At 35.0% G+C, this 26,144-nt stretch overlaps 2 protein-coding genes across 2 annotated transcripts in view; one reads left to right on the top strand and one right to left on the bottom strand.

The window, feature by feature from the left end:
- The first annotated feature begins 14,491 nt into the window (after window positions 1-14,491).
- Window positions 14,492-19,076, top strand: LOC107850879 (DExH-box ATP-dependent RNA helicase DExH18, mitochondrial). Its single transcript, XM_016695678.2, has 2 exons — window positions 14,492-17,125; window positions 18,598-19,076. The coding sequence occupies exons 1-2, from the start codon at window positions 14,726-14,728 to the stop codon at window positions 18,685-18,687; spliced, it is 2,490 nt and encodes an 829-aa protein (XP_016551164.2). The 5' UTR covers window positions 14,492-14,725; the 3' UTR covers window positions 18,688-19,076.
- Window positions 19,077-19,489: 413 nt separating this feature from the next.
- LOC107850552 (NADH dehydrogenase [ubiquinone] iron-sulfur protein 1, mitochondrial) overlaps window positions 19,490-26,144 on the bottom strand; it is a gene marked incomplete in the record, with an annotated part of 10,169 nt that continues 3,514 nt past the window's right edge. The window contains 4 exon segments of the mRNA XM_047400576.1: window positions 19,490-20,709; window positions 21,786-22,160; window positions 22,326-22,620; window positions 23,664-23,910. Coding sequence (XP_047256532.1) covers window positions 19,813-20,709; window positions 21,786-22,160; window positions 22,326-22,620; window positions 23,664-23,910 — 1,814 coding nt within the window.

The raw sequence follows: 26,144 nt of genomic DNA, 5'->3' as shown, positions 1-26,144 counted from the left end.
ATTACTTGGATGCTAATATTAATAAATAAAATTTACTTAATTTGTTTTCTATTTTAAGTAAAATTCTTGTCAAAATAACCTTCCTATTTTTGTTAAATTATTGTTAAAAAGGGACTCACAAATTCAATCAACAATAACTATTAAAGTAGTATTTTGTTAGTATTAAAGTTCATATTTGATTAGTTTCTCGAAGGTTTATTAATAATTATAAAACAATAGTATTTTAAGTTGTGTTTAAATAAGGAAGGTGAATTAATAATTGAAAATCAATAGCATTTTTAATTATGTTTAAATAGAGAAAGATTAATAACCAAATTTTAATGAGACACCTAAAGAATTACAAAATAATTAAATAATAATTTAGTAGAATGATAAATGATAGTTTTGTCTATTGTGGAGTCTTTTAATGAAGGTCTAAAAGTTTAAATCACTTTTCTAAAGATCTTCACACTTTTAATATATTATAGATTAGATTATAGATACACACACATACATATATACATACATACATAGTTTTTACGTACGTGCGTTGCACGAATATTCTTTATCAGTTATTATAATGATTACGATAGCTCAATACATTTTACTAATTGCATGTGGTTGCATCATATATAAATTTAACATAATTGTATAATGTTAAAAACTTTATGAGTGAGTTTTTTTCTCTAGACATCGAAATGGTTTTCTTATTATAAAGAAATTATACTACACATTACGCAACTGACAAAGAGAGAACTAAGCTAAGCAACGAGGCTATGGTGCTTATTGCTTATCTACAACTCTTACAATTATCAACAATCTTACCCTTGAGCCATGTTTTATTGACCTTTTGACTGCTACACCTCGATTAACCATATAGCATGCCCTTACTTTAAGCCATGTTTTATTGACCTTTTGACTGCTACACCTCGATTAACCATATAGCATGCCCTTACTTTAGTTTAATTGTTTCCAAGAAGTAATAAGTAGGCTGATTTAAACGTGGTAGCTTATACTCTTCAATTGAGTTTCTAGTTTGGGAATTGAAGTCCTAAAGCATTAGTTGTTTAGAATTTAATTATACACATAGATAATCTTTTTCAAGACAAAAACTAAATCTTCAAATTAAACTTCTTTAATGGATCGTCACTTTTGTATGTCATGCGGTACCTCTTTTCTTTGCTGCTAGAGGCTGAGAGAGATGCATCACAAAATTTATTCATCTATTATTCAACTGTAGATTTCATTGATACCTTGAGCAGACAAAATACCTAAAAGGAAAAAAAAAAAGAGAAAATATATTCAAAATTAACAACCAAATATATATAATCCAAATACAAATTTAATAGTAATATAGAAGATAATGTGATCATATCAAAAACAAACACATCATTAAGTGTTCCACAAAAACAATAAAACTAAGCAAAAAGTTGAAAGCTAACCTCGAAGTTGAAAGAATCCTCCTATTATTAGTCACCCAACAAACAACATCTTCTTCGATCTCCATCACAAAGTTTATTCATCTATTATTGAACTATAAATTCCATTGATATCTCAAGCATACAAAATACCTAAAAGAAAAAAAAGAGAGAAAATATTCAATACAAAATTTGATTTCCTTGAATTATATTTAATTATCGAATTCATCTTAGTCTAATCCAAAACCGCGACAAATAATATTTGAAAAAAATACTAAATTAGACAGAAGAAAGAATATTAAATAACAATTATTGATATCAAAGAATTAAGGCAGTAGCTACATCTTATTTACGCATCAAAATTCGGAGATAATATTTAGTTAGTTAGAGAAAAAAATGCATGATGAATTATTACCAAGAAATTTATCTCATAATTTAGTAGGAACAAGTTGGAAACTTTCAAAAACTTTTAGTTTTGGAACAGCTCTAATTGAAACAAAATGGAATGGAGAATATAATTAGAGATTCCGGAAAACAATAGCTAACATCTTGCTGCTGCAAAAATTTGAGCGTCGATTATCCATGTGTTGCTTTGCAGAGAATGCAATAAGACTTTTTAATATAAATAATATGTACTATAGTCCAATTTGAATTAGTATAGGATTCTATTATCCTATTTGAATTAGTATAGGACTATAGAAATTCAACTATTTTTAGGATTGTGGAATTTTTTGATAATTAATTAATAATTAAAGAAAATAAGTGAAAAACAATTTTGTTTATGAATACTTTTAATGAAGGGCAAAAAGTTCAAATTACTTTTCTAAGGGTCTTTACACTTTTAATATATTATAGATAATAAATGAAATCGATAAGTAATTCAACATTTAAAAATAAAATAAATTGACAATAATTTCATAATAAATATAAAATCAAATACATCTTGGATCTTATAACGAATTCAAAGTTTTATCTTCATACGTGTAAACAATAGTCATGTTTACATAAGACGGATTTGCTTCAAGCCACAGTCTTCTCAGATGATAAGGTATATTTCGTACCCTTCGTTTGAGGAGAGTCAGATTCTCACCAAAAAATCTATAGATTTCACAAAAAAGATCGATTTTTCTTTTGGAAAGAGGTTATTTAGATCACATCCAGTACCAGTACATCAACCTCTGACTCTAACAATGCACTTCCGACAACATCAACAACGTGATTTGAATAAGAGACATTTAATATATACACACGCATACAAAAATAATAATTTAAAGTTATTTTTTTGTTATTGCATATTAAATTATTTTTGATGTGATATTTTTAAAAAATATCTAAACTCTAAATTCACATATTAATATGATTCTTCATAAAAGTAAGAAATAATTCTAGTGAATAAGATGTTAGAGATTTATTTGCAATACATTACTTTGATTGTTATTGTCAAAACTTATTTATTAGTATGAAGTTTGAGTTGTTTAATTCAAAATTTTAAAATATTATAAAAAAATTAGATAGTTTTTATTATAAATTTATATATATTATAATAAATATCTATGAAGATACAGGGAATATCTCTCAAGTTATAAAATGTCTATTTTTTAGAAAAAATTTAAGAGTTTTTTAACTGCTCTCTTCATTGTAATTTATCCCTAAAGATGATCTCTTATTGCTCAAGAGAAAGCAACAAAAGTGTTCGAGTGATTATATGATTGATTTATTCATCAAGTCTCTACAAACTACAGCTTTCGAGAAGATGATGTACAAAATTGATATGTGAAGATTCAATCTTTGAATTGATGTACTCATCAGGAGGAGCTTATTGCGTTGTACTCTTTTTCTTTTTAAGATTTTGTCCCACTGAATTTTCTTGTAAAGTTTTTAATGAGGCAATTAAAATGTGTATTAAGAGATGTATTTTCTTTTACCTTCACTAGATTTTTTTCTCAATAATTGTTTTCTACGAGCCACATTATCAATCAATTAAAAATTCAAGGATAAGTACTATAAATATATTTACATTATAATTAATGTCTATCAAGATATAGTGAAAATCTAAATATTTAGTGAATGAGTATGTATGTATAATGTCTATTTATAGATGGGGTCTTTTTATTGTAAATTATTCCTCTCACCCTTAAACTAAAATCAACAAGCTCCTCTCTTCTCTCAATTTATTCTTATTCTACCTTTATATTTCATAACAATTTTTTCTTTATTTACTATTTTTTAAAAACAAAAAATCCAAAGCAAAACCAAATAAAAGTTAATTTATTTTATTAATTTGATTCGATTTTTTGATTTGAATTGATTTTTGTCCAAATCTTGAACACCCGTAGTTTCATAAGCCTCTCAATTAAATAGGTCGTCAAGGGATCATTCGAGAAGTTCCGTCCAATTTTTTTTTTTGGAGCCTGAGCCCACTCCCCAAATTATAGGCTAACCCATTGAAAGTCGCAAAAAATGCACAATTTCTGTCGTTTCGCACGTTTGATTTAAAAAATGAATCCCCCGACCCTGCCAAAGCAACCCGGTCCATATAGTAGGCTATCGTGGGATAGCTCGAGAAGTTTCACCAAAAAAGATTTCAGAAGCCCAAGCCCATCCCCAAACCATGGGCTAACACCCACCGAAAATCGCAAAACACTCATAATTCCCGTCGTTTGGCCCGTTTAACTTGAAAAATGGCTCCCCCAACCCTGTCAAAGCAACCTGATCTATTTAATTGACCGTCAGGGAACACCTGGGAAGTTTCGCCCAAAATTTTTCTGAAGCCCGATCCCACTCCTCAAATCATGGGCTAATGCCCACTGAAAGTCACAAAAATCGCAATTCCTATCGTTTTGCTGTTTGACATGGCAAAGGGCGTTCTCGGCTCCGACAAAGCAACTTGATCTATTTAATAGACCATTAAGGGACAACTCCCCCACCCCAACTGTGGGCTAACACCCCCGCAATTCCTATCGTTTCACCTTTTTGACTTGGAAAATGCTCTCCCAACCCTGTCAAGCAACTCGGTTCATTTAATAGGCCGTTGGGGGACCGCCCAAGAAATTTTGCCCAAATTTTTTCTCGAAGCCTGAGCCCACCCCCCAAATAGTGGGCTAACACCCACCGAAAGTCAAAAAAAACCTGTAATTCCTTCCATTTTACCTGTTTGACTTGACAAATTGCTCTCCTGATCCAGCCAAAGCAACTCGATCCATTTAAAAAGTTGTCAGGTGACCGCCCTAGAAGTTTTGCCTCAAATATTTTTCAAACCCAAGCCCACTCCTCGAACCATGGGTTAACACCCATCAAAAGTCGCAAAAAGTCTGTAATTTCTGCAGTTTAGCTAGTTTGACTTGGAAAATAGCTCCTCTGACCCCGCCAAAATAACTCAATCTATTCAACAGGTAATTAGGGGACCGATCCAGAAGTTTTGCCCAAAATACTTCTCGAAGCCCAAGCCCACCCCCGAATCGTTGTTTAACACCCTCTGAAAGTTGCAAAAAATCGTAATTCTTGTTGTATCACCCCTTTAACTTGGAAAATAGCTCATCCGAACCTGTCAAAGTAATCAGATCTATTTAATAGGTAGTCAGGGGACCACCCGAGAATTTTTATCTAAATTTTTTATCGAATCTCGTGTCCACCCTTGAAATCGTGGGCTAACACCCATTGAAAGTCACAAAACCCCCCACAATTTTTATTGTTTCATCCATCTAACTTGAAAAATGGCCCCCCGACCCCGCCAAAGCAGCTCAATCAATTTAATAAGCCATCAACGAAAAAATTCTCAATTTTTAGTATTTCGCTCATATGTCTTAGAAAAACTCTGGCCTCCCCTCTATATAAGCATGATCCATTTAATAGGTCGTCAGGAGCTCGTCCAAAAAGTTTCACCCAAAACCCATTCAAACGTCCACACTCACCCATCAATCCATAGGCTAATACACATGAAAAATCGCAAAATATCCTCAAATTTTAGTATGTCGCTTATATGTCTTTAAAAAAAACCTTCGTCTAGATCGTCAAACCAACACGATTCATTTAATAAGTCGTCAGGAGAGCACCCTAAAATTTTTTCCCAAAATCCATTCGACGCCCATACCCACCCATCAATATATAAACTAACACACGCAAAAAATAGTAAAAATCCTCAATTTTTATTATTTTGCTCATATATCTGTGAAAATGCTTCGCCCGTCCCTTTAAACCAACACAATCCATTTAACAGATAGTCGGGGGGCGCCCTAGAAATTTCGCCCAAAACTTATTCAAACGCCCACACTCATCCATCAGTCCATAGGCAAACACACACGAAAAGTTTCCAAAACAATCCTCAATTTTTAACATTTCGCTCATATGTCTTACAAAAGAACTTTCTCGCTCCTACAAACCAACACGGTCAATTTAATAAATTGGCAGGAGCGTGCCTAAGAAGTTTCTCCAAAACTCATTCGGACGGTCACACCCACCCATTAATTCATAAGCTAACACAAATTAAAAAATTTTAAAAATCCTCATTTTTAATATTTTTTAATATTTCGCTCATACGTCTTAAAAAAAAAGTTAGGACTTTATACTATGTGTTTATTTTTGTTGTAGCTAATAAGATGTATACCAATGATATGTTGCATTTAAATAACATCTAAAATGAATACGAATATTGTGACGTTAGACGATTTCAAATAAAATAAGCAAAAAGTAAAATTATCATATATCCCAAATTCGATGTGCTTTTAATACTTATCGAATTAGAAAGTTGCAAATTTAATTAAGGGTGATTTAGTTAAAATCCTACTTAATTTCTAAGAGTAAGTAAAGACAGAAACACTAAGGGTGGTTGGAAAATAAGTTATCTCGGAATTAAATAATCTTGGAATTAGTTATTTTATCCTCAAGAAGGGATAAGAAAAACACTACAATTCCGGAGATTACTAATTCCGGAATGAGTTATTCCATGCATTTTGTCACAATCAAATATGGGATAAGCTCATCTTCTAAATTAATCTTGGAATTAGTTATCTTTATTCCTCCTACCAGACGATCCCTAATTAATATAAATAGGAGCGAGTAGTATTTACGTATGCCTTTCGGGTTAGGTCAGGTCTCTTTTAATTGAGTTTGTATTTATGAAATTAAAAAAAAAAAGGATAAGAATTATTTATTTAATATTGATATTCAACACTAACCAACATGGGTTGTGGTGCAGAGGATGTGGCTGCTCCACCCTTAACCAGAGGTTGAGGGTTCGATCCTGGGTACAACAGCCCTTCACCAGAGGTCGAGGGTTGGATCCTGGATACGAAGAAAACTCTGTTAGGGAGCGCTTCCTCCCGAATGGGGCTCTATACTGTGCGAATCTGAATTAGTCAGGCTTCAATATGGGTACCGAACACCGGATGAAAAACTCAAAAAAAAAAAATATTCGAGAGTAGCGATTTGTTTTAGTAGGGTGAAAGTTATGTGATTTTTATATTAGAAAATATAACTATGTGATTTTTAAGATTCCTTGATACATGACTGCCCAAGAACACAAGAAAACAAACACCAAAATAGTCACTAGTTCAAGGAACTATGGACCTTTTCTGGTGACCCCTCTCGGATTCAAGAACACAACAAGAACATCATGTAATGAGGTGTTTAACACCTAATTTCCAGCAGCAAATCAAACTATATTATGACAATAAAAATGAGGAACAACAATGTTACAACAACAATAACCAAATGGCTTGAACAACAACAACACAAACTACAAGATTAGGACAAGAAACAAAGATAGATAGTTAGACAAATGTTGATGTAGTCTTAACAACCCAAGAGTATATTCCACTCTTGGACCTTTAACACTTCATACAACAAACACCTAACTCTTACAATGACACAAGAAGGGCATCCACCTCTCAAAGCACCAAAGTTTCAAGCTTTGCAACACACCAGAGAATTCACCCTTATGTTATGCCCTAATTTTAGTTTTGAGAACTCTCTCTCACAAGAGTAGTGTCTTCAATATCAAGCATAAACTAAGAAAATAAACTCTACAAGGTTCTATTTATACAACATTACAAATAATAGAGAAATGACAAAAGAGCCCTTTATTGACTAGTCTTCAAAAATACTCAAAAGTGTCATGATCATGATCATACTTGTATCATTCCTCCCGAATTGGGCTCTACGCGGCGCGAATCCGCATTAATCTAGTTTCAATATGGGTACTGAATACCGGATGAAAAAAAAAAATATTCGATAGTAGTGATTTTTTTTAGTAGGGTGAAAGTTATGTGATTTTTATATTAGAAAATATAACTGTGATTTCAATGTACTCGGATTTTGATTATTATGTACTCGCACTTTGATTATTATCTTTCTTTATTGATAAAATAAAAAACACTTAAAAGTATGTTAATTTTTCAGTTTTCATATTTAGAGTGTATAGATTTTCTACCTGAATTATCACTAACTATTTGTCAAAAAGACATATAAAATATAAGAAAAAAAGAAACAACTAATAGTCATTTTAACTTTGAACAAATATTTTATGATGATTCGAGTATAAAAATTGAAAAAATAAATATTTTAGGTGTATTTTTATTCATTTAACTCTTCTTTATAAACCACTTTTATATTAAAAGAAATTTAACCTACAATCCATCTTTACAAACTATAATAAAAATCGAAATAATAATAAAAATCAAAATAATAATAATAAAATTCAAAATAAGACACAAGCACCCCTAAAAAATATATTCCTTCGATAAAAAACTCAATTCTCAGCGGACAACCTTTAAATCTCAAAAATTAGCCAAGAAGAGCACTTCAAACTCACCCATCGATGCAACATCAAAATATTTAGTTAATGGACAAGACAAATCACACCCGGCTCGATAACATAGCACAGGTGGCACATGATAGGACTAGTTGAATAAGAGACATTAAATATATACACATAGAAACAAAAATAATAATGTAATACTTTAAATTCTCTTTTTTATTTTTGCATATTAAATTGTTTTTGATATGATATTTTTAAAATACACATCCACTTTAACTTTACATGTTAATATGATTATTAATAAAAATAAGAATTAATTCTAGTGAATAAGATGTTACATTTATTTGCAATACACTATTTTGATTGTTGTTATCAAAATTTTATTTATTAATATGAAGTTTGAGTTGTTTAATTCAAAGTTTTAAAATATTTGTGAAAAAATAGATAATTTTTGTTATAAATTTATATAAATTATTGTAAATATTTATGAAGATAGAGGAAATATCTCTCAAGTTATAAAATGTTATCTTTTAGAGAAAATTTAAGAGCTTTTGAAGTGTTCTCTTTATTGTAATTTATCCCTCAAGATGATCCCTTATTGCTCAAGAGAAAGCAACAAATTTGTTCGGGTGATTATATGGTTGATTTATTCATCAAGTCTCTACAAACTGCAACTTTCAAAAAGATGATGTACAAAATTAAAAATTGAAAGGTGAAGATTCAAGCTATGAATTGATGTACTCGTCAGGGAAACTTATCACATTGTACTCTTTTTCTCTTTCAAGATTTTGTCCCATTGAATTTTCTTGTAAAGTTTAAATAAGGCAACTAAAATGCGTACTTAGAGATGTATACTCTTTTACCTTCACTAGATTTTTTCCTCAATGGATTTTTGTAGTAAGATTTTAACAGACACGTTATCTATTATTAATTAGACATTCAAGGGTGAATACTATAAATGTATTTACATTATAATTAATGTCTATTAAGATATAGTGAAAATCTAAAGATCTAGTGAGTGAGTGAGTATATATGTATAATGTCTATCTTTTGAAGAAAAAAATAGGAGGAATTTTTCCTATAAATAGAGGAGTTTTATTATAAAAAGTATGTATGTATTTTATCTATTTGATTAGGTTATTTCTTCAATTTTTTTTGAACAAAATCAAAACCAAGCCAAATATTATTGGTTTTTTAAAAACCAAAGTCAAACCAAATAAAAGTCAATCTATTTAATCAATTTAATTCGAATTTTTTGATTTGAAACGATTTTTATCCAAATCTTGAACACCCTAGGTTCATAAACCTCTCAATTAAATAGAACGTCAAGGGACTGTCCAAGAAGTTTCGTCTAAATTTTTTTTGGAGCCCGAGCCTACCTCCTGAATCATAGGCTGACACCCATTGAAAGTCGCAAAAAATGCGCAATTCTTGTCGTTTCGCATGTTTGACTTGAAAAATGGATCCTTTGACCCTATCAAAGCAACCCGATCCATTTAATAGGTTGTCAGGAAACCGCTGGAGAAGTTTTACTAAAAAAAATTCAGAAGCCCGAGCTCACTCCCAAACCGTAGGCTAACACCTGCTGAAAGTTGCAAAACACTTATAATTCCTGCCTTTTCGCCCTTTTAACTTGGAAAATGACTCCTCCAGCCCCGCAAAGCAACCTAAACAATTTAATAGACCGTCAAAGAACGCCTGAGAAATTTCACCCAAAATTTTTTGACGCCTGATCCCACTCCTCAAACCGTGGGTTAACACCCACAGAAAGTCACAAAATTTGCAATTCCTGTCGTTTTGCCGTTTGACATGGAAAAAAGCTCCCTCAGACCCACCAAAGCAACCTGATCTATTTAATAGATCGTTAAGGGACAACCCAAAAAGTTTCTTCCAAAATTTTTTGTAGAGCCCGACCCCCACCCCCAACTGTGGGCTAACACCCCCCCCTGCGCAAATTCTGTTATTTCGCCCTTTTGACTTGGAAAATGGCTCTCCCAACCCTGCCAAACAACTCGATCTATTTAATAGGCCATCGGGGGACCGGCCAAGAAGTTTCGCGCAAAAATTTTCTCGGAGCCTGAGCCTACCTCCTGAACAGTGGGCTAATACCCACCGAAAGTTATAAAAAACCTGCAATTTCTTTCATTTTGCCTATTTGACTTGGAAAAATTGCTCCCCCGATCCTTCCAAAGCAACTCGATCCATTTAAAAAGTCGTCACGTGACTGCCATATAAGATTCACCCAAATTTGTTTTCGAAACCCAAGTCCATCACTCGAATCATGGATTAACACCCATCGAAAGTCACAAAAAGTCCTTAATTTCTGCAGTTTCGCTCGTTTGACTTGGAAAATGACACCCCCGATCCTGCCAAAATAACTCGATCTATTCAGTAGGTCGTTAGGGGACCAATCCAGAAGTTTCGCCCAAAATACTTCTCGAAGCCCAAGCCCACCCCCTGAATTGTATGTTAACACCCTCTGAAAGTTGCAGAAAAATCGTAATTCTTATTGTATCACCCCTTTGACTTGGAAAATGCCGCCACCCTCCCCACGCCCCCAACCAAAGCAACCCGATCCATGTAATAGGTCGTCAGTGGACTACCCAAGAAGTTTGTCTAAAATTTTTATTGGATCCCGTGCCCACCCCCAAAATCGTGGGTTAGCACCCATTGAAAGTTGCAAAAAATCCCACAATTTCTGTCGTTTCAACCATTTGACTTGAAAAATGACTTTCCTGACCCCGCCATAGCACCTCGATCAATTTAATAAGTCATCAGGGGAAAAATCCTTAATTTTTAATATTTCGCTCATATGTCTTAAAAAAAACACTCGTCGCCCCTCCATACAAACATAATCCATTTAATATGTCATCAGGGGCTCATCCAAGAAGTTTCACCCAAAATTCATTCGGATGCCCACACTCACCCATCAATCCATAGGCTAACACATACGAAAAATCGCAAAAGACCCTCAAATTTTAGTATATCGCTTATATGTCTTTAAAAAAATCTCCGCCTAGCCCTTCAAACCAACACGATTCATTTAATAAGTTGTCAGAGGAGCACCCAAAATTTTTGCCCAAAATCCATTCGACGCCCATTGTAGACATTAAAATTTTGTGGATTCTACAAAAAGAGTTCAATTTTGGTTAGATTTCTTAGGGGCTACTTTACCTTAAATCTAGCTTGGTGGCTACTGTACCTTAAACCCTAAATTACGTCTATATAAAAGGGGGCAAATATTCCTTTAAAGAGGCATCTCCAAGAGATCCCAAATATGTCACAAATTCATGAGATATTCATAAATCTCGAATATCTCAAAGGATCAAAACCCTCTCTTCTTGATTAATCAAATAAATCAAGGATCAAAACCCTCTCTTCTTGATTAATCAAATAAATCAAGAAGATTGACAAATCCTCCTTTCATGGGAATTAAATTCAAATATTCCTATGTTCGAGAAATACGCTACTAACGGTCCTCGGATTACGGAGAAATTCATATCCAAATCTTCCTACATTCAAGAAATACGCTACTGACGGCCTTCGAATTAAGGAAAAATCAAGAGAGAAGAATCAAGGGAGGAACAGATTTATACCCACTTCATTTATCAATAAAAAATCTTGTTTCTTCACATTTTTGTTTGTGGTTAAAGTTTACTTTCCATGAATTAAATTATGTTGGAAACACCCATATCCACCCATCAATATATAATCTAACATGCGCAAAAAATAGTAAAAAAAATCCTCAATTTTTATTATTTTGCTCATATGTCTGTAAAAATGATCTGCCGGCCCCTTTAAATCAACACGATCAATCTAACAGATAGTCAGGGACGCACCCAAGAAGTTTCACCCAAAACTCATTCAAACGCTCATACTCATCCATCAGTCCATAGGAAAATACATACGAAAAGTTGTCAAAACAATCCTCAATTTTTAGCATTATTTTGCTCATATGTCTTACAAAAAATCTTCGCCTGCCCCTCCAAATCAACACGGTCAATTTAATCGGTCGTCCGGAGTGTGCCCAAGAAGTTCATCCAAAACTCATTTGGACGGTCACACCACCCATCAAATCATAGACTAACACAAATTGAAAATTTAAAAAAATTCTCAATTTTTAGTATTTCGCTTATATGTCTTAAATATAAACTTTTGTCCACCCCTCGAAGCCCACTCCAAATTTACACACAACTCATCAATTTGGACTAGGAGAAAAAGTTAGGACTTTATATTATGTGTTTATTTTCGTTGCAGCTAATAAGATCAAGTAACATCTAAATAAAAAGTATAATTATCATACATCCCAAATTCGATGTGCTTTTTATACTTATCAAATTAGAAAGTTGCAAATTTAATTAAAGTTGATTTGGTTACAATCCTACTTAATTTCTAAGAGTAAGTAGTTTCTTAGCTTGAGGGAAAGACAGAAACACTAAGGGGTCGTTTGATTGAAAAAAAAAAGTTATTTCGGAATTATCAATTCCGAAATTAAGTATCTCGGGATTAGTTATTCCATCCTCAAGGAGGGATAAGAAAAATACTACAATTTCGGGATAACTAATCGCGGAATGAGTTATTCCATACATTTTGCCACAACCAAACATGTGATAAGCTCCTCTTATAAATTAATCTCGAAATTAGTTATCTTAATCCCTCCTACCAAATGATCCCTAATTGATTTAAATCGGATCGAGTAGTATTTACATATGACTTTCGGGTTAGGTCAGATCTCTTTTAATTGAGTTTGTATTTATGAAATAAAAAATTTACAAAGGATAAGAATTATTTATTTAATGTTGAAATTTTCGACAGTAGTGATTTTTTTGTTAGTAGGGTAAAAATTATGAGATTTTTGTATTAGAAAATATAATTATGTGATTTTTACGAAAATAAATCATAGTTGTGACCATACGTGAATGTACTCGAATTTTGATTTATTATCTTTCTTTACTGGTAATGATTAAAAATACATTTAAAGTATTTTGATTTTTCAAATTTTATATCTGAACTATCGAGTGCGTGAGTTTGCTACCCGAACTATCAAAATACATATCAAATATAAGAAAAAAAGAAACAACTAATCGTCGATGTGTGTTTTAATTTAAGAATCAACTCCAGCGTTTAGAAATTGGTTAATCGGTAAAAATACATGTACTTGATGTCTCGCCCAAGAGAGAGACCAAAGTCCTAGTAGCCCCGCCAAACGGTGATTCAGCATAGATTCTACTTCTTGAAACCAATCTAATTTTCGCGTAGCTTTATGATAATGAAACCAACCAGCAAAAAGCATTAACGTTGCAAAGTCCAATGCCCCAATTGTTGTACAATAGAGTTGTAATTCACTAATTATTCCAGATGCTCGCCAAATCTGAAAAAAATAAAAAACAAAGGTTGTTTGTATTCCTCGAAACCCCCCGCCAATGTCACCATTTAATATTTCTTGGTCCACTATCGGCCAAACCACCTGGTCACTACGCCCAATGTGAGTTGATCACTTAATCACGCTTCATAATTACAAAAACGAGCACTGTGAAAATATATGTCACCCAGCCAAAGAAAGATGATGAAAAGTTGATCGAAATATGCATTAAATACTTTTCGAGAGTCCTCCTCCAAATCACTGATATGATTATCGAAATCATGAGCATCAACATATAGGTTTCAAATCCAAGTGGCACTTTGAACAAATATTTTATGATGGTTCAAGTATAAACCTCGACTAACTAAATACTTTAGGTATACTTTGATGATTTAACTCTTTTTAATAAATCACTTTGATATTAAGAAAAATTTAACCAAACAAACTATCTTTACAAACTACAATAAAAAATGGATGAAATAGGACACAAATACCCCTCAAAATTATACTCGAAGTTGTTATGACATACTTAATTTTAACGAAGATTCTATTACCCCTAAACTCATTTTTTCTATATTTCCGTATCACTTTTGGGCTGACTTCTTCAACGAAGGTCCCATCACCCCTCTAAACTCATTTTTTTTTTATATATTTTTGTGCTGATGTGGTTACAAAAATTCCTTTTTGTATTTTTGTGCTCCTTTTGTTCTTACGTGACTGCCACATCAGCATAAAAATTCTTTCTTTATTCTATATTTTTATGCTTTTTTATACTGACGTGGCTATCAAGTCAGCACAAAAATACAAAAAAAAATTAATTTAGGGATAATAGAACCTTAATAGCAACTTCGAAAGTTGGAATAGTTTGGAAATACTTGTACCTTATCTTATAAAAAAAAAAAAAAAAAAAAAAAAAATACAAAAAAATAAAATAAAATAAAAAATAATTTATACTCAAACCGTCTATGTGAACTTTTTTTTTTTTTTTTTTCTATTTTGGTCCAATGTATTTCCAACTTCCTTTTTAGGGTTTTTGTTACCACTATTTTTCCTCCATTCTTTCTTCTCTTTACAATCCTTTCTACGCTTCCTCTAATAAACGTATACTTCTTTTCCTATCAACAATTTTCTTTAACTAATTTTTTAATTTTTTTTTTGCTATATGCATGTTATTACATTCTTGATTTAATAATCTTGTTTAATTTACCTAAAATGGCAATAGGACAAGCTAGGAATCTTTTTTATTTGTGTTTATGTAAGGATAAATTGTCAAAGTTGAGATTTTTTTCAGTTTCTAGTAGGTTGTTACAAGATAATTTTATAGAATCAAAAAGAATTCAAGATTTTGGTGTTTTTGGACACCCTTTATCAACCCCACCTCAATTTTCATCTTTATGGATTAATCAATGGAAAAGATTGAATCTTTTTGGTTTTTATGGACACCCTTTTTGTAGTATGGTGAGAAGTGAGGATAATGAAGAGGATGTGTGTGGGAAGGGAGTGTTAGGGTGTGAGAAAAGATTGAATTTTGTTGAGGTAGGTAGTCGGGATGCGGTCGAAAATGGGGATAATGAGTTAGAAGTTTGTGAAAATAGGGGATTAGGGTGTGAGAAAAGATTGAATTTTGTTGAGATAGGTAGTTGTGATGCGGTCGAAAATGGGGATAATGAGTTAGAAGTTTGTGATTTGGATGTGGAAGAGGGTGAGAGTGAGAAAGGGGCATTAGGGTGTGAGAAAAGATTGAATTTTGTTCAGATAAGTTGTCGTGATCCGGTGGAAATATATAGGGAGCTTAGGGATGGTATTAAGTGTGAAAAGAAAACACGAGGTGATTGGGATACGTTGATTGAGATATTTAGGTGTTTTGCTAAGTCGGGGTGGGCTTCGAATCAGGCTTTAGCCGTGTATATTGGGGCTTCATTTTTTCCTACAGCAGCTCAGAAGTTTCGGAATTTTTGCCTTAAGAAGTGTAAGGTTGATATAGTGAAGTACTTAGTGTCGCTTGGTCCGGGTATTGAAGCTGAGAAGTTTCTGTTTCCGATTTTCGTGGAGTTTTGCTTAGAGGAGTTTCCTGATGAGATAAAGAACTTCAGAAAAATGGTTGAGTCGGCGGATTTGACAAAACCGCATACTTGGTTTCCGTTTGCCAGGGCGATGAAGCGCAAGATCATATATCACTGTGGTCCTACTAATAGTGGTAAAACATATAATGCATTGCAAAGGTTCATGGAAGCAAAGAATGGGATTTATTGTAGTCCTCTAAGATTGTTGGCTATGGAGGTTTTTGATAAGGTGAATGGACTAGGTGTATACTGTAGTCTTCTTACAGGGCAGGAGAAGAAGCACGTCCCGTTTTCTAATCACGTTGCTTGCACGGTTGAGATGGTTTCGACTGATGAAATGTATGATGTAGCAGTTATTGATGAAATCCAAATGATGTCTGACACATATAGAGGTTATGCATGGACGAGGGCTGTACTAGGGTTAAAGGCCGATGAGATACATGTTTGTGGAGATCCGAGTGTTTTGAATATTATTCGCAAAATCTGTTCTGAAACTGGGGATGAGTTGGTAGAACAGCATTATGAGAGGTTTAAGCCGTTGGTGGTTGAAGCGAAGACCCTTTTAGGTGATCTCAAAAGTGTGAGGTCTGGGGACTGTGTCGTTGCCTTTTCAAGAAGAGAGATATTTGAAGTAAAATTGGCGATTGAAAAGCATACTAATCACCGTTGTTGTGTAATATATGGTGCTTTACCCCCAGAGACACGAAGACAGCAAGCTACCTTGTTTAATGATCCAAACAATGAGTTTGATGTTTTGGTTGCTAGTGACGCGGTCGGAATGGGTTTAAACCTAAACATTCGAAGAATCATCTTCTACACCCTGTCAAAGTACAATGGTGATAGGATTGTTCCCATTCCCGCATCACAGGTGAAGCAGATTGCTGGAAGAGCTGGTCGAAGAGGAAGTCGTTATCCTGAAGGACTAGCAACCACTTTGCAGCTGGAGGATTTAGACTACTTAATCGAGTGTCTGAAGAAGCCATTTGACGAAGTTAACAAAGTTGGGCTCTTTCCTTTCTATGAGCAGGTTGAGTTATTTGCAGGGCAAATTCCAACTTCTACATTCTCCGAGCTGCTTGATAGGTTTGGTGAAAGTTGTCGTTTGGATGGTTCTTACTTCTTGTGCCAGTATAACCACATAAAAAAGATAGCTAATATGCTGGAGAAAATTCAAGGATTATCACTTGAAGATCGTTTCTATTTTTGCTTCGCCCCTGTTAACATTAGAGATCCAAAAGCAATGTATCATCTTCTGAAGTTTGCTTCAGCGTATGCACAAGCTCTACCTGTTAATATAGCAATGGGCATGCCAAAATGTTCTGCTTGTAATGATTCGGAACTCTTGGATCTTGAGACTAAACACCAAGTGTTATCCATGTACATGTGGTTATCTAATCACTTTGAGGTGGATAGGTTTCCATATTTCAAAAAGGCCGAGGCAATGGCAACGGGGATTGCGGAGTTACTAGGTGAATCACTAGCAAATGCTCGCTGGAAACCTGAGTTGAGGAATGCTGTGAACCACAAAAAGCAGTCAGGAAAGACCAAGGTCAGTTGTTAAGTAGTTATGGTGAATTCCTCTTGCAACCTTTTTGATTTCGTTATTGATTCCATATAAGCGAGCTTGAAATTTCCAATTAAAAAAGAAACACAAATAACGTCCGTGTCGTATTGTCATGCATGGATGAAGGCCCCCCACCCCCCCAATTATCAAAGGCAATTATTACTTGTTCTTTTGGATTTGCTACAATAACCTAGTTGTCGTTGTCACTTACTTAAGCGGACTTTGGATTGGTGCAATTGCGTAATGAGATGATCACCATTCGAGCTCGTTCATGCTTTATCCTCATTGAAGTGAATGGTCAAAAAATCATCATTAGAGTACTAGTAATGGGAGCTGTTAATGTCTGGTTCCGTAACCAGGGAATAGAAAGGACTTAATCCATTTTCCTTGAGGAGAAAGTAATCGTGTTACATCATTATTACAAATTTATGTGGTTTATGGGTTCATTTGTAGTTTTTTCAATATTGTATGTCATTCCAAAACCTCTCTATGGTCGACGATCTGGTGCTTTCTGCAAGACTGTTTAATTGGACAGTAGTGACTAGTGAGACTGTGTGGCTACAACAACAACAACAACATACCCAGTATATTCCCACCAAGTGGGGTTTGGGGAGGGTAAGTGTACGCAGTCCATACGACTACCTCAGATGTGAGATAGAGAGGCTGTTTCCGATAGACCCCCGGCTCAAAATAAAACAATCTAGACAAGGAAAGAGTCAGATGCTAATAAAGTTGATTCTAAGAGAGGTCGTTTAGCGGGTAGCTATAGGCTGTGTTGTTGTCATGGTAGGTTGTACAGCTAATAAAACTCTGCAGGACTGGTTTGGTGGTGGTACCATAGTGATGTCCTGCCGAAACTGATTGGTAATATGAAGATAGCATAGTAGTGCCCTTTTTTTTCCACACAATGGTGTCTGAGCCAACTTGCCACCACGATGGTCGTTTATCGTCTCTCGTTTTTTTAAAAAAATTACGGTGGTGTCCAGGACAGATTGTGTGCACCTCGACTGTTCCACCAAGCACCTACCTCCTAGAACAGGTAATCTGATGATAGCATAATAGTCATAATAGCACTGTTATAAGACGAGAAAGATTTTACCACTTGGTTTCTTGTTCCCTGTACTGCATACTATGCTTCCAAAGACATCATATTCGAACTCTCAAAAAGTGTTTTCACACCTGTGTCGAACCCTCGAAATTGCACTACTTTTGGAGGATCTAACACTCACCCGGCAACATTCTTGTAGAACCCCTGCAACCTAGTAACTTTTTTTGAAGTATCGAGCAATCTAGGTTGACGAGGTGCATTGAGAAGTCTTTGCTTAACCTAGATCATTGCAAAATGGACTCTTCTCATATACAAGTCATTCACACAAATGTTTTGTTATATCCTTTTTTCATTTTATTGCCAATCCTAAGATATCCTGAATTTGTTTATCATTTGTTTCCTTTTACAGGAGAAACCGGACAACAACTTTGTCTCGGACACCAGCAGCCGCAGAAGGTTGCAGCGCGATGCTGCTAGTTTAGCGGTTCATGTATACTAATACAGGCATCCAAGGAAAGCAGATAGTGTTGTACAACTCCCTGATATAGTAGACTAGAATTAGAATCATAACAAGGAAGAATATGCAAGTTTCATCCAAATGTTATCATGAGTAGGTTAGGGGTGACTCGAGGGTGAAACTAGTAAAGCGTTCGCTTTAGGCTCAAAAATACCGTGAAGTTAATGATTTTATTTTCCCTTAGGAGACGTTTGGTTACCGTGTAAGGCCCAATCTAATACATGAATAACTTAGCTTTTCATGTATTAATTTAATACCTTGTTTGGTTTGCAAATAGGATAGAATTTATTCATGTACTCTTTACTTTTTGTACAATGTTGTTTGGTTGGTAGTTTTCAAATGTTGTATAAAAGTTAATTCATGTATTAATCTTATAGGGTGTTTGGTTGTGTTTTTTGTAAACCTACATAATTAATAGTCACATAACTTACGAGAAAATTAATGTACAATTTTACGTGTGATAGAAGGTGGAATAAGTTGTGTGGGTATTACTTATTTATTAGTTATACATGGATTAAATAACAAATTTACATAGTTGCCCCTACCAATTATCTTTGAATTCAATTCAATAATTAGTAATTTAGGAGACAAGATTTCAAATTCAGTGATTAGAATGTAGAAATCAGATAATAATCATACTGGAGGATATTCGAGAGTGAGATGTATGCAAACCTTTCCCCTGCCTTTGAGAGACAGAGAGGCTGTTTCCGAAGGGAACTGAGCTTAATGACAAATCACAATTATGAAATGATAAGTCCTAACAGGGTGATATAATTCTCCAGTGTGCTAAATTGATATAATGTCTTTATTGTGTTAGGAAAGAGTGTTTCCTGTTTCATACTTTTGTGCTGAGAATGCATTTCAACTTTCTCCAACCTTGATGTGGAAAACTCAACCTGCAGATTAAATTACAGAAAGAAGTACAAACTAGAGATCCAAGTTGTTGGTGCCATTTATGAGGACATTCACTGTGGCATACCAATTTACAGTCTTCTCTGCTCTCTTCTTTTGATCTCAATACAAAAAAATCCATCAACTTTAAAACTGATAACACTGCCAGGAAAAAGTGAATGGAAAGAACTTATTACGGGTACCGCGTCCCGATGCTCATTTCCTTAGCAAGGCACTACACTGAGCCATAATCTTTGAGGCTCTAGTAATTGCGTCGGTCATATAGAAATTCTCCACGGCAGGTGTGAATGGAGTTTCGCTTACTTTTTGGCTGACCTCAGGTCTCAAAGAGGTTGAGAATGTGGCTGGTTGTCTTTCATCCAGTTCTAGGAGATTGGGTGCCACTGTCCTAATTCGAGATCGGATTGCACCTAGACTGTCATAGGGTAATCCGACACCGGCCACCTCAGACAATGCTCTTATTATTTTCCAATCATCCCTGGCATCACCAACAGTAGGAACAGCTGGGAGTGTGATCTGAGCACATCCTTCGGTGTTTTCATATATTCCTTCTTTCTCTGTGAAAGCAGATGCTGGCAAAATCACATTGGCACGATACACGCCACGATCACCATGGTGACCTTGGTAAACCACAAAGGCATCATCTGGGAGTTTGTCCAAGCTCACATCGTCAGCACCCATCAGATATACAAACTTTGCAGACTCGATGCATTTATCAGATTCGGGCACAAGTCCAAGATCAAGAGCGGCAGCTTGGGCACCATTCAAAAGCAAAACATTTAGTCCATTCCAATCAGGTCTCACAACATTATTGTTCTTTCCAATGGTCTCAACAGCAGCAAAAACAGCATCCTTATCCTCCCGTTCAAACACACCAGCACCGACGATGATCACTGGGTTCTTAGCATTTTTGAGAGCCGAGGAAAAGGGATGGCGGCCCTCAGCAATTTCAACTAGTGTTTTAGGGTCTGTTCCAAGATGTCGATGATCATAGTTGAAATCAGCAGCAGGCCCAACATAACCTACCTTAGCGTTTGTTGCTTTAACTGTTTTGCGAATTCTGGCATTCACCATAGCAGCTTCCACTCTTGGCTGGAAAATTCAAGAAGATAGTAGCCAATAATCAATAAAACATGAGAATGGATACACAGCTATCTACAGGTAATACATAAATGAATAAATGTGCGACATTGTCCAAAAAGGATCTATGTAATCAAAACTACCCCTCAAAAGTGTATCATTAAGTAGCATCATCCCGTCACTAGATTCAATGTCAGATAAATGGTAGACTGTACACCAAGTGCAAAAACTTCTTACGGGCTTTCGTGTCCCACATATATCTTCCAAACCTCCCTCCTCTTCCCTCGTTGAATATATAAATGATAAATGAGTTGCCCATTGCTCTCCCCACCATCCTCCTCCAAAACAACCACCCTGTCTTCAATGGATTTACCACTAACTATTATAGAAACTCAAAATTATCCATAATGCTTTATCACGCTTCTGAATATCATCCATCTGATCCCCTAAATTAGGTTAGCTTGTTCACCAACATTTTGATCTTTCAACTATTAGCTTAAGTATCACTAATCTAAGAATTAGTCCATTCCTTAGAAGTCAAAAAATGAATATTACGCCAAGTTCCATCTCATTGTTCATTCCAGGAGATTAAAGTTTACCCCAATGACCATATTAGCTCTTTACCTTATTCCTAATCAGTAACAAGAGAACTAGCTTCCCCTTTTATTACTTACTTAAAAGAGAGAGAAGGAAAAATTTCCATTAATCAGTCTTCTAAAAGAGAGCTGAAAAAGTGGAGCTAGTTTCATCAATTGCACACATTTACGTTCTTGCCGTGATAATAATACTCTAGCTGAATTTAACAAAAAAAGATATTCTAAATTGAAATAAAAATTTATTAACACGGGATGTTTCCCTAAACTACAAAAACATACCCATATGGGGAAACCCTTTTTCTAGAAACTCGTACGCAAATTTAAATGGCAGAAGCTTAATCTAGCCACCCATCCCACCCCACTCAAAAGGACGTCCAGGGATGTCCGTACTGTATTTGGGGACAAGAGAAGGCATAGGCATGGAGACAGAAACTGAGTGAATAATCATGGAGTGTTTCCGTCCAGTATACACATATTTTGTAACCAAGTTACCTGGGTTCCAACCAAAAGGAAAGCATCTGCTTTCTCCAAACCACTAATGCCAGTATTCATAATATATCCAGATCGCAGGTCAGCATTTGGATGCATGCCATTTCCTTCACAAAAGATGTTGTTTGACCCCATTTTGTTCAAAAGATCTTTCAGTGCCATCATGGATTCGGCATCAGAGAGCTTTCCTGCAACACCAACAATTTCTTCTGGCTTAATTTGATGCATGACTTCAGCAACAATAGCTAGAGCATCCCGCCAGGTCACTGCTTTAAATCGTCCATCAGGACCACGGAGCATGGGATCATTCAGCCTTTGCCTCTTCAAACCATCATAAAAGAATCGTGTTTTGTCTGATATCCATTCTTCATTGATGTCCTGTGCCATTACGTGCAGGAATTCTTTTAATTTACAATGAAAAGAAAGGAAAAAACAGATGTAGAAATAATAATTCAAAATTCTACAACTAAGAAGTTAGCACATCTATTAATAAATTCTACAGTTCAGATGGGAAAAAATTAGAGCACCGATAATACACAGCACCTCATTTAATCGTGGTACAACACGCATGACTTCTGGACCTCTACTATCAATTCGGATGTTAGAACCAACAGCATCAGTCACATCAATGCTTTCTGTGCCCTTTAGCTCCCAATTTCTGGCTTTGAAGGCAAAAGGTTTTGATGTAAGGGCTCCAACTGGACAAATATCAATCACATTTCCTGAAAGCTCACTTGTCATAAGCTTTTCAACATAAGTTCCAATCTCTTCTCCACTACCACGACCCAACATTCCAAGGTCCTCCACTCCAGCTACTTCTGATGCGAACCTGACACACCTGTCTCACAAACAGGCCAAAAATCAAAGGTTACTGTATTAGAGATATAAAATGCAGTCAAACAAGTCTTTCCTATTCTTCCTGTGTCTAAAGCTAAAAACTCATAAATATTGGCTTACTCAATCTCTCTTACACGCCCTAAAGTTTTTCTAAAGCTGTACCACCACCAAAGAGGAGAAATGTTGAGGTTATCAGTGGAAAGAATAACTCAAAAAGGGCAGAACTACGTCAGAGAAATGAAGGAGCCAGTTTAAATTGTTCTGTTGTAGGATGGTTTACACCGCAAAATATGACACTTGGGGAGAGGTAGTCCTAAGAAGACTCGTCTTGGGGAGAGGTGATTAGGCAGGATATGGCGCAGCTTCATCTTACCAATGACATGACACTTGACAGGAGGATGTGGAGGTCAAGTATCAGGGTAGAGTTTTAGAAGCTTGTTGAATGCTTCTCCTTTTCGTCCAGGAGTATTAGTTTCATTTTTACGTCTGCTTATTCTTAAATATATAGTACTACCTCTGTGTGTGTGTGTGTGTGCGGGGTTTAGGTATTAGGCTCTCCTTTCTTCTGACGGTTCTTAATTAGAAATCATGCGCATAAGGGATGAATGTCTAAATGATCATCTGCTCTGGCTTGCAGGTTTTTTTCATGATATTTGGGAAACATAAATATAATACAGCAGTGATGGTTGGTTACACTACATCCACAAGATGAATGTATGATTCAAGATGTAGGTGAAGGTAAATACCCAGTATGCATCTATACCTTTTTTTTGGTTGCTATTTTTTTAATCTATTATAAACCTGCAGAAAGTAACTATACTCAAGTCATGCCTATTGGACCAAGGTACATCGACGCACACAAAGCATCCAAGTACCATGGACAGTTGGCATGTTACAAGTTATCACAAGTTACAAGAACAGTTATCAAGTTTTGGTTCCATACGTCAAGGTTGAATTTACACTTCATCTACACAAAGAATTGAATCACAAGCATCTTATGTTTTGGCAAAAAAACACTAGGAAAGGTAAGGATCAAACACAGACCTTGTACACTGGATGCATCGGGTCATCACAGTCTTCACCAATGGGCCCAAATTCTTGTCAACCACGGATCTCTTCATTTCAGTGAACCGCCCGCGGTCGGAGCCAAAAGCCATAGATTGATCCTGGAGATCACATTCTCCTCCCTGATCACAAATTGGGCAATCTAGTGGATGGTTCATTAGCAAGAACTCCATGACTCCTTCACGAGCCTTTTTGGCAATAGGTGTATCTGTCTTGATCTTCATTCCTGTAAGCATGACCTCCAGTTAAATTTGCAAGGCTCGGCGCTAAAGTAAATCCAAGGAACAAATGGAAACGCAAACAATAATCTATCAATAATAACTCAATACTATGTACAAATAGAATAAGCCTACGTGAAAATTATCAAAATGACAAGTGACTATAAAGTAAAACGAAATGCACAACAGGTCAAGATGTTACTAAGCTAAAGAAAACATTATCTATAGAAAATATTGAAAGTACCAGCTTCCTATAATTCTTCAAAAAGGCAAAAGTGAAGAAGAAAAAAAGGGCTATAGAAACTTTGTTTTGACAAAGCTCAATAAATATTTCTAAATTACTAATACAATGCATGCAATATCACCACTCGGCGCATACATGCTGCAATGAACATATCATTAACCCATAATATGTGATTTTGTTAACTACTATTGTAATCTGAAATGGCTTTAGTTCTATTGTTTCTTTTTCCTGGGATCACAAGATTGTCCTTTTCCAGTTGACTCTTGATACAACTATAGCACATATGGTGACTTGCAGATCATGAGTTTGATGCACATATACAGCCTCTTTTGCAGAAATGCAATGGGAAGACTTCAGTTGGTCCTCAATTAAGACCAGCAACACTAGACCACTATAACTACTCAAAACAAAATCCTTCAAATGAACAAGATCATTACCACCCCATACAGTCTGCTTCACTTACAGCTTATTTGGATGGTTGTTACTTTTTGTATTGTTTTGTGTTGTTATATTAAACACGATGTTTGTTTTGATTGTTACTTAAATTTTATTGTATCGTATCGTTAAATCCGTTGTTAGGGAACAACGAAAAGTTCCATTTTGAGAAACGATCAATTTTGTGTGATAATGTCATTGGCTTTCTTTCTTTCGTTTTGTCTTTACTTATTATAAAACTCTTATTTTTTCTTTTACCCTGCCTTTGTATAGTAGTTCTACTCCGTAACTGACTTTCTTTTGTATATTTATCCTTCAAATTATTGATGTGTGACATTATGTAAGGACAAAAATACATACAACTTACCCAAACATTGTATTCCTTAAACAAAACATTACGATACATTATAAAACAACCATCTAATCAAAGATTTAAGCTGGAAAGCTCTCTCTTTTCCCATTTTTTAACAATAGGCGGTCTAAGTAGAACTGAATGGATATTGAAGATTGATAAAGCTACGTTTCTTAGAGCTTAAACAAGCATTAAAAGCATCAAATTGATCATACAAATCAAAACACAAATCAAGATAAATAAAAATACACACTATAACTCAAAATGCAGGCATGGGACACGAAGCAGCATGCAAATTAGAACTGAATACAACAACAACACACCCAGAGTAATCCCACAAAGTGGGGTCCGAGGAGGATAGGGTGTACGCAGACCTTACCCTACCTTAGTGGCAACATATAGAGGCTGCTTCCGAGCAAATTTGAACTGAATGGATATTGAAGATTTATAAAGCTATGTATTCTATAGCTTAAACAAGCATTTAAAGCATCAAATTGAGCGTAATAAAAACCCAAATACGAATCGGAATCCATAAAACTGTCACTACACCTGGAAATGCAGACATTGCACAAGAAGCAATGGGAGAACTAAAACTGAGTAGATACTGAAAATTGATAAAGCTATGCATTTTGTGAGCTTAAACAAGAATATAAAGCATCAAATTGAGCATAAAAATCCCAGTACAAATCAAGAACAATAAAACTATCAGTACACACAGAGTTGCAGGCATTGCTTTATAGCTGACCCAACAAACTAAAGCATTAAAAAAACACATTTTTGAGAGCTTAAACAAGCATATAAAGCATCAAATTAAGCATAAAAATCAGAACATATACGAGATCAATAAAAGTATCACTATACATAGAAGTGCAGGCATCACTTCTATAGCTTACCCAACAAATTAAATTACTAAAAAAGACCTTTTTGAGAGATTAAACAAGCATATGAGGGAAGCCGAGTGTACTAAAGCTCCCGCTAACCGCTATGGGCAGGTCTGGTGAAGGGCCAGATCACGAATTTAAACAAGCAGAAAAATCCAAATACAAATCAAGATCAATAAAAATATCACTATACATGGAAATGCAGACATTGCTTCTATAGCTGACCCGAAAAAAGGGGCAGCCCGGTGCACTAAAGCTCCCACTACGCGCGGGTCCTGGGGAAGGACCGGACAAGGATATAACTCGAAACACAAATCACGATCACTAAGC

Source organism: Capsicum annuum, chromosome 12 (assembly GCF_002878395.1).
Source record: "Capsicum annuum cultivar UCD-10X-F1 chromosome 12, UCD10Xv1.1, whole genome shotgun sequence".
NCBI classification, from domain to species: Eukaryota; Viridiplantae; Streptophyta; class Magnoliopsida; order Solanales; family Solanaceae; genus Capsicum; species Capsicum annuum.
The sequence above is the reverse complement of the archived record's forward strand: the minus strand, read 5'-3'. Positions and strand labels throughout refer to the sequence as shown.

Excerpts from the sequence above, each read along its gene's own strand:
- LOC107850879 (XM_016695678.2), top strand. The coding sequence starts at position 14,726 with ATGGCAATAGGACAAGCTAGGAATCTTTTTTATTTGTGTTTATGTAAG. Across the intron at positions 17,126-18,597 it reads AGCAGTCAGGAAAGACCAAG|GAGAAACCGGACAACAACTT; the intron begins GTCAGTTGTTAA and ends TTCCTTTTACAG.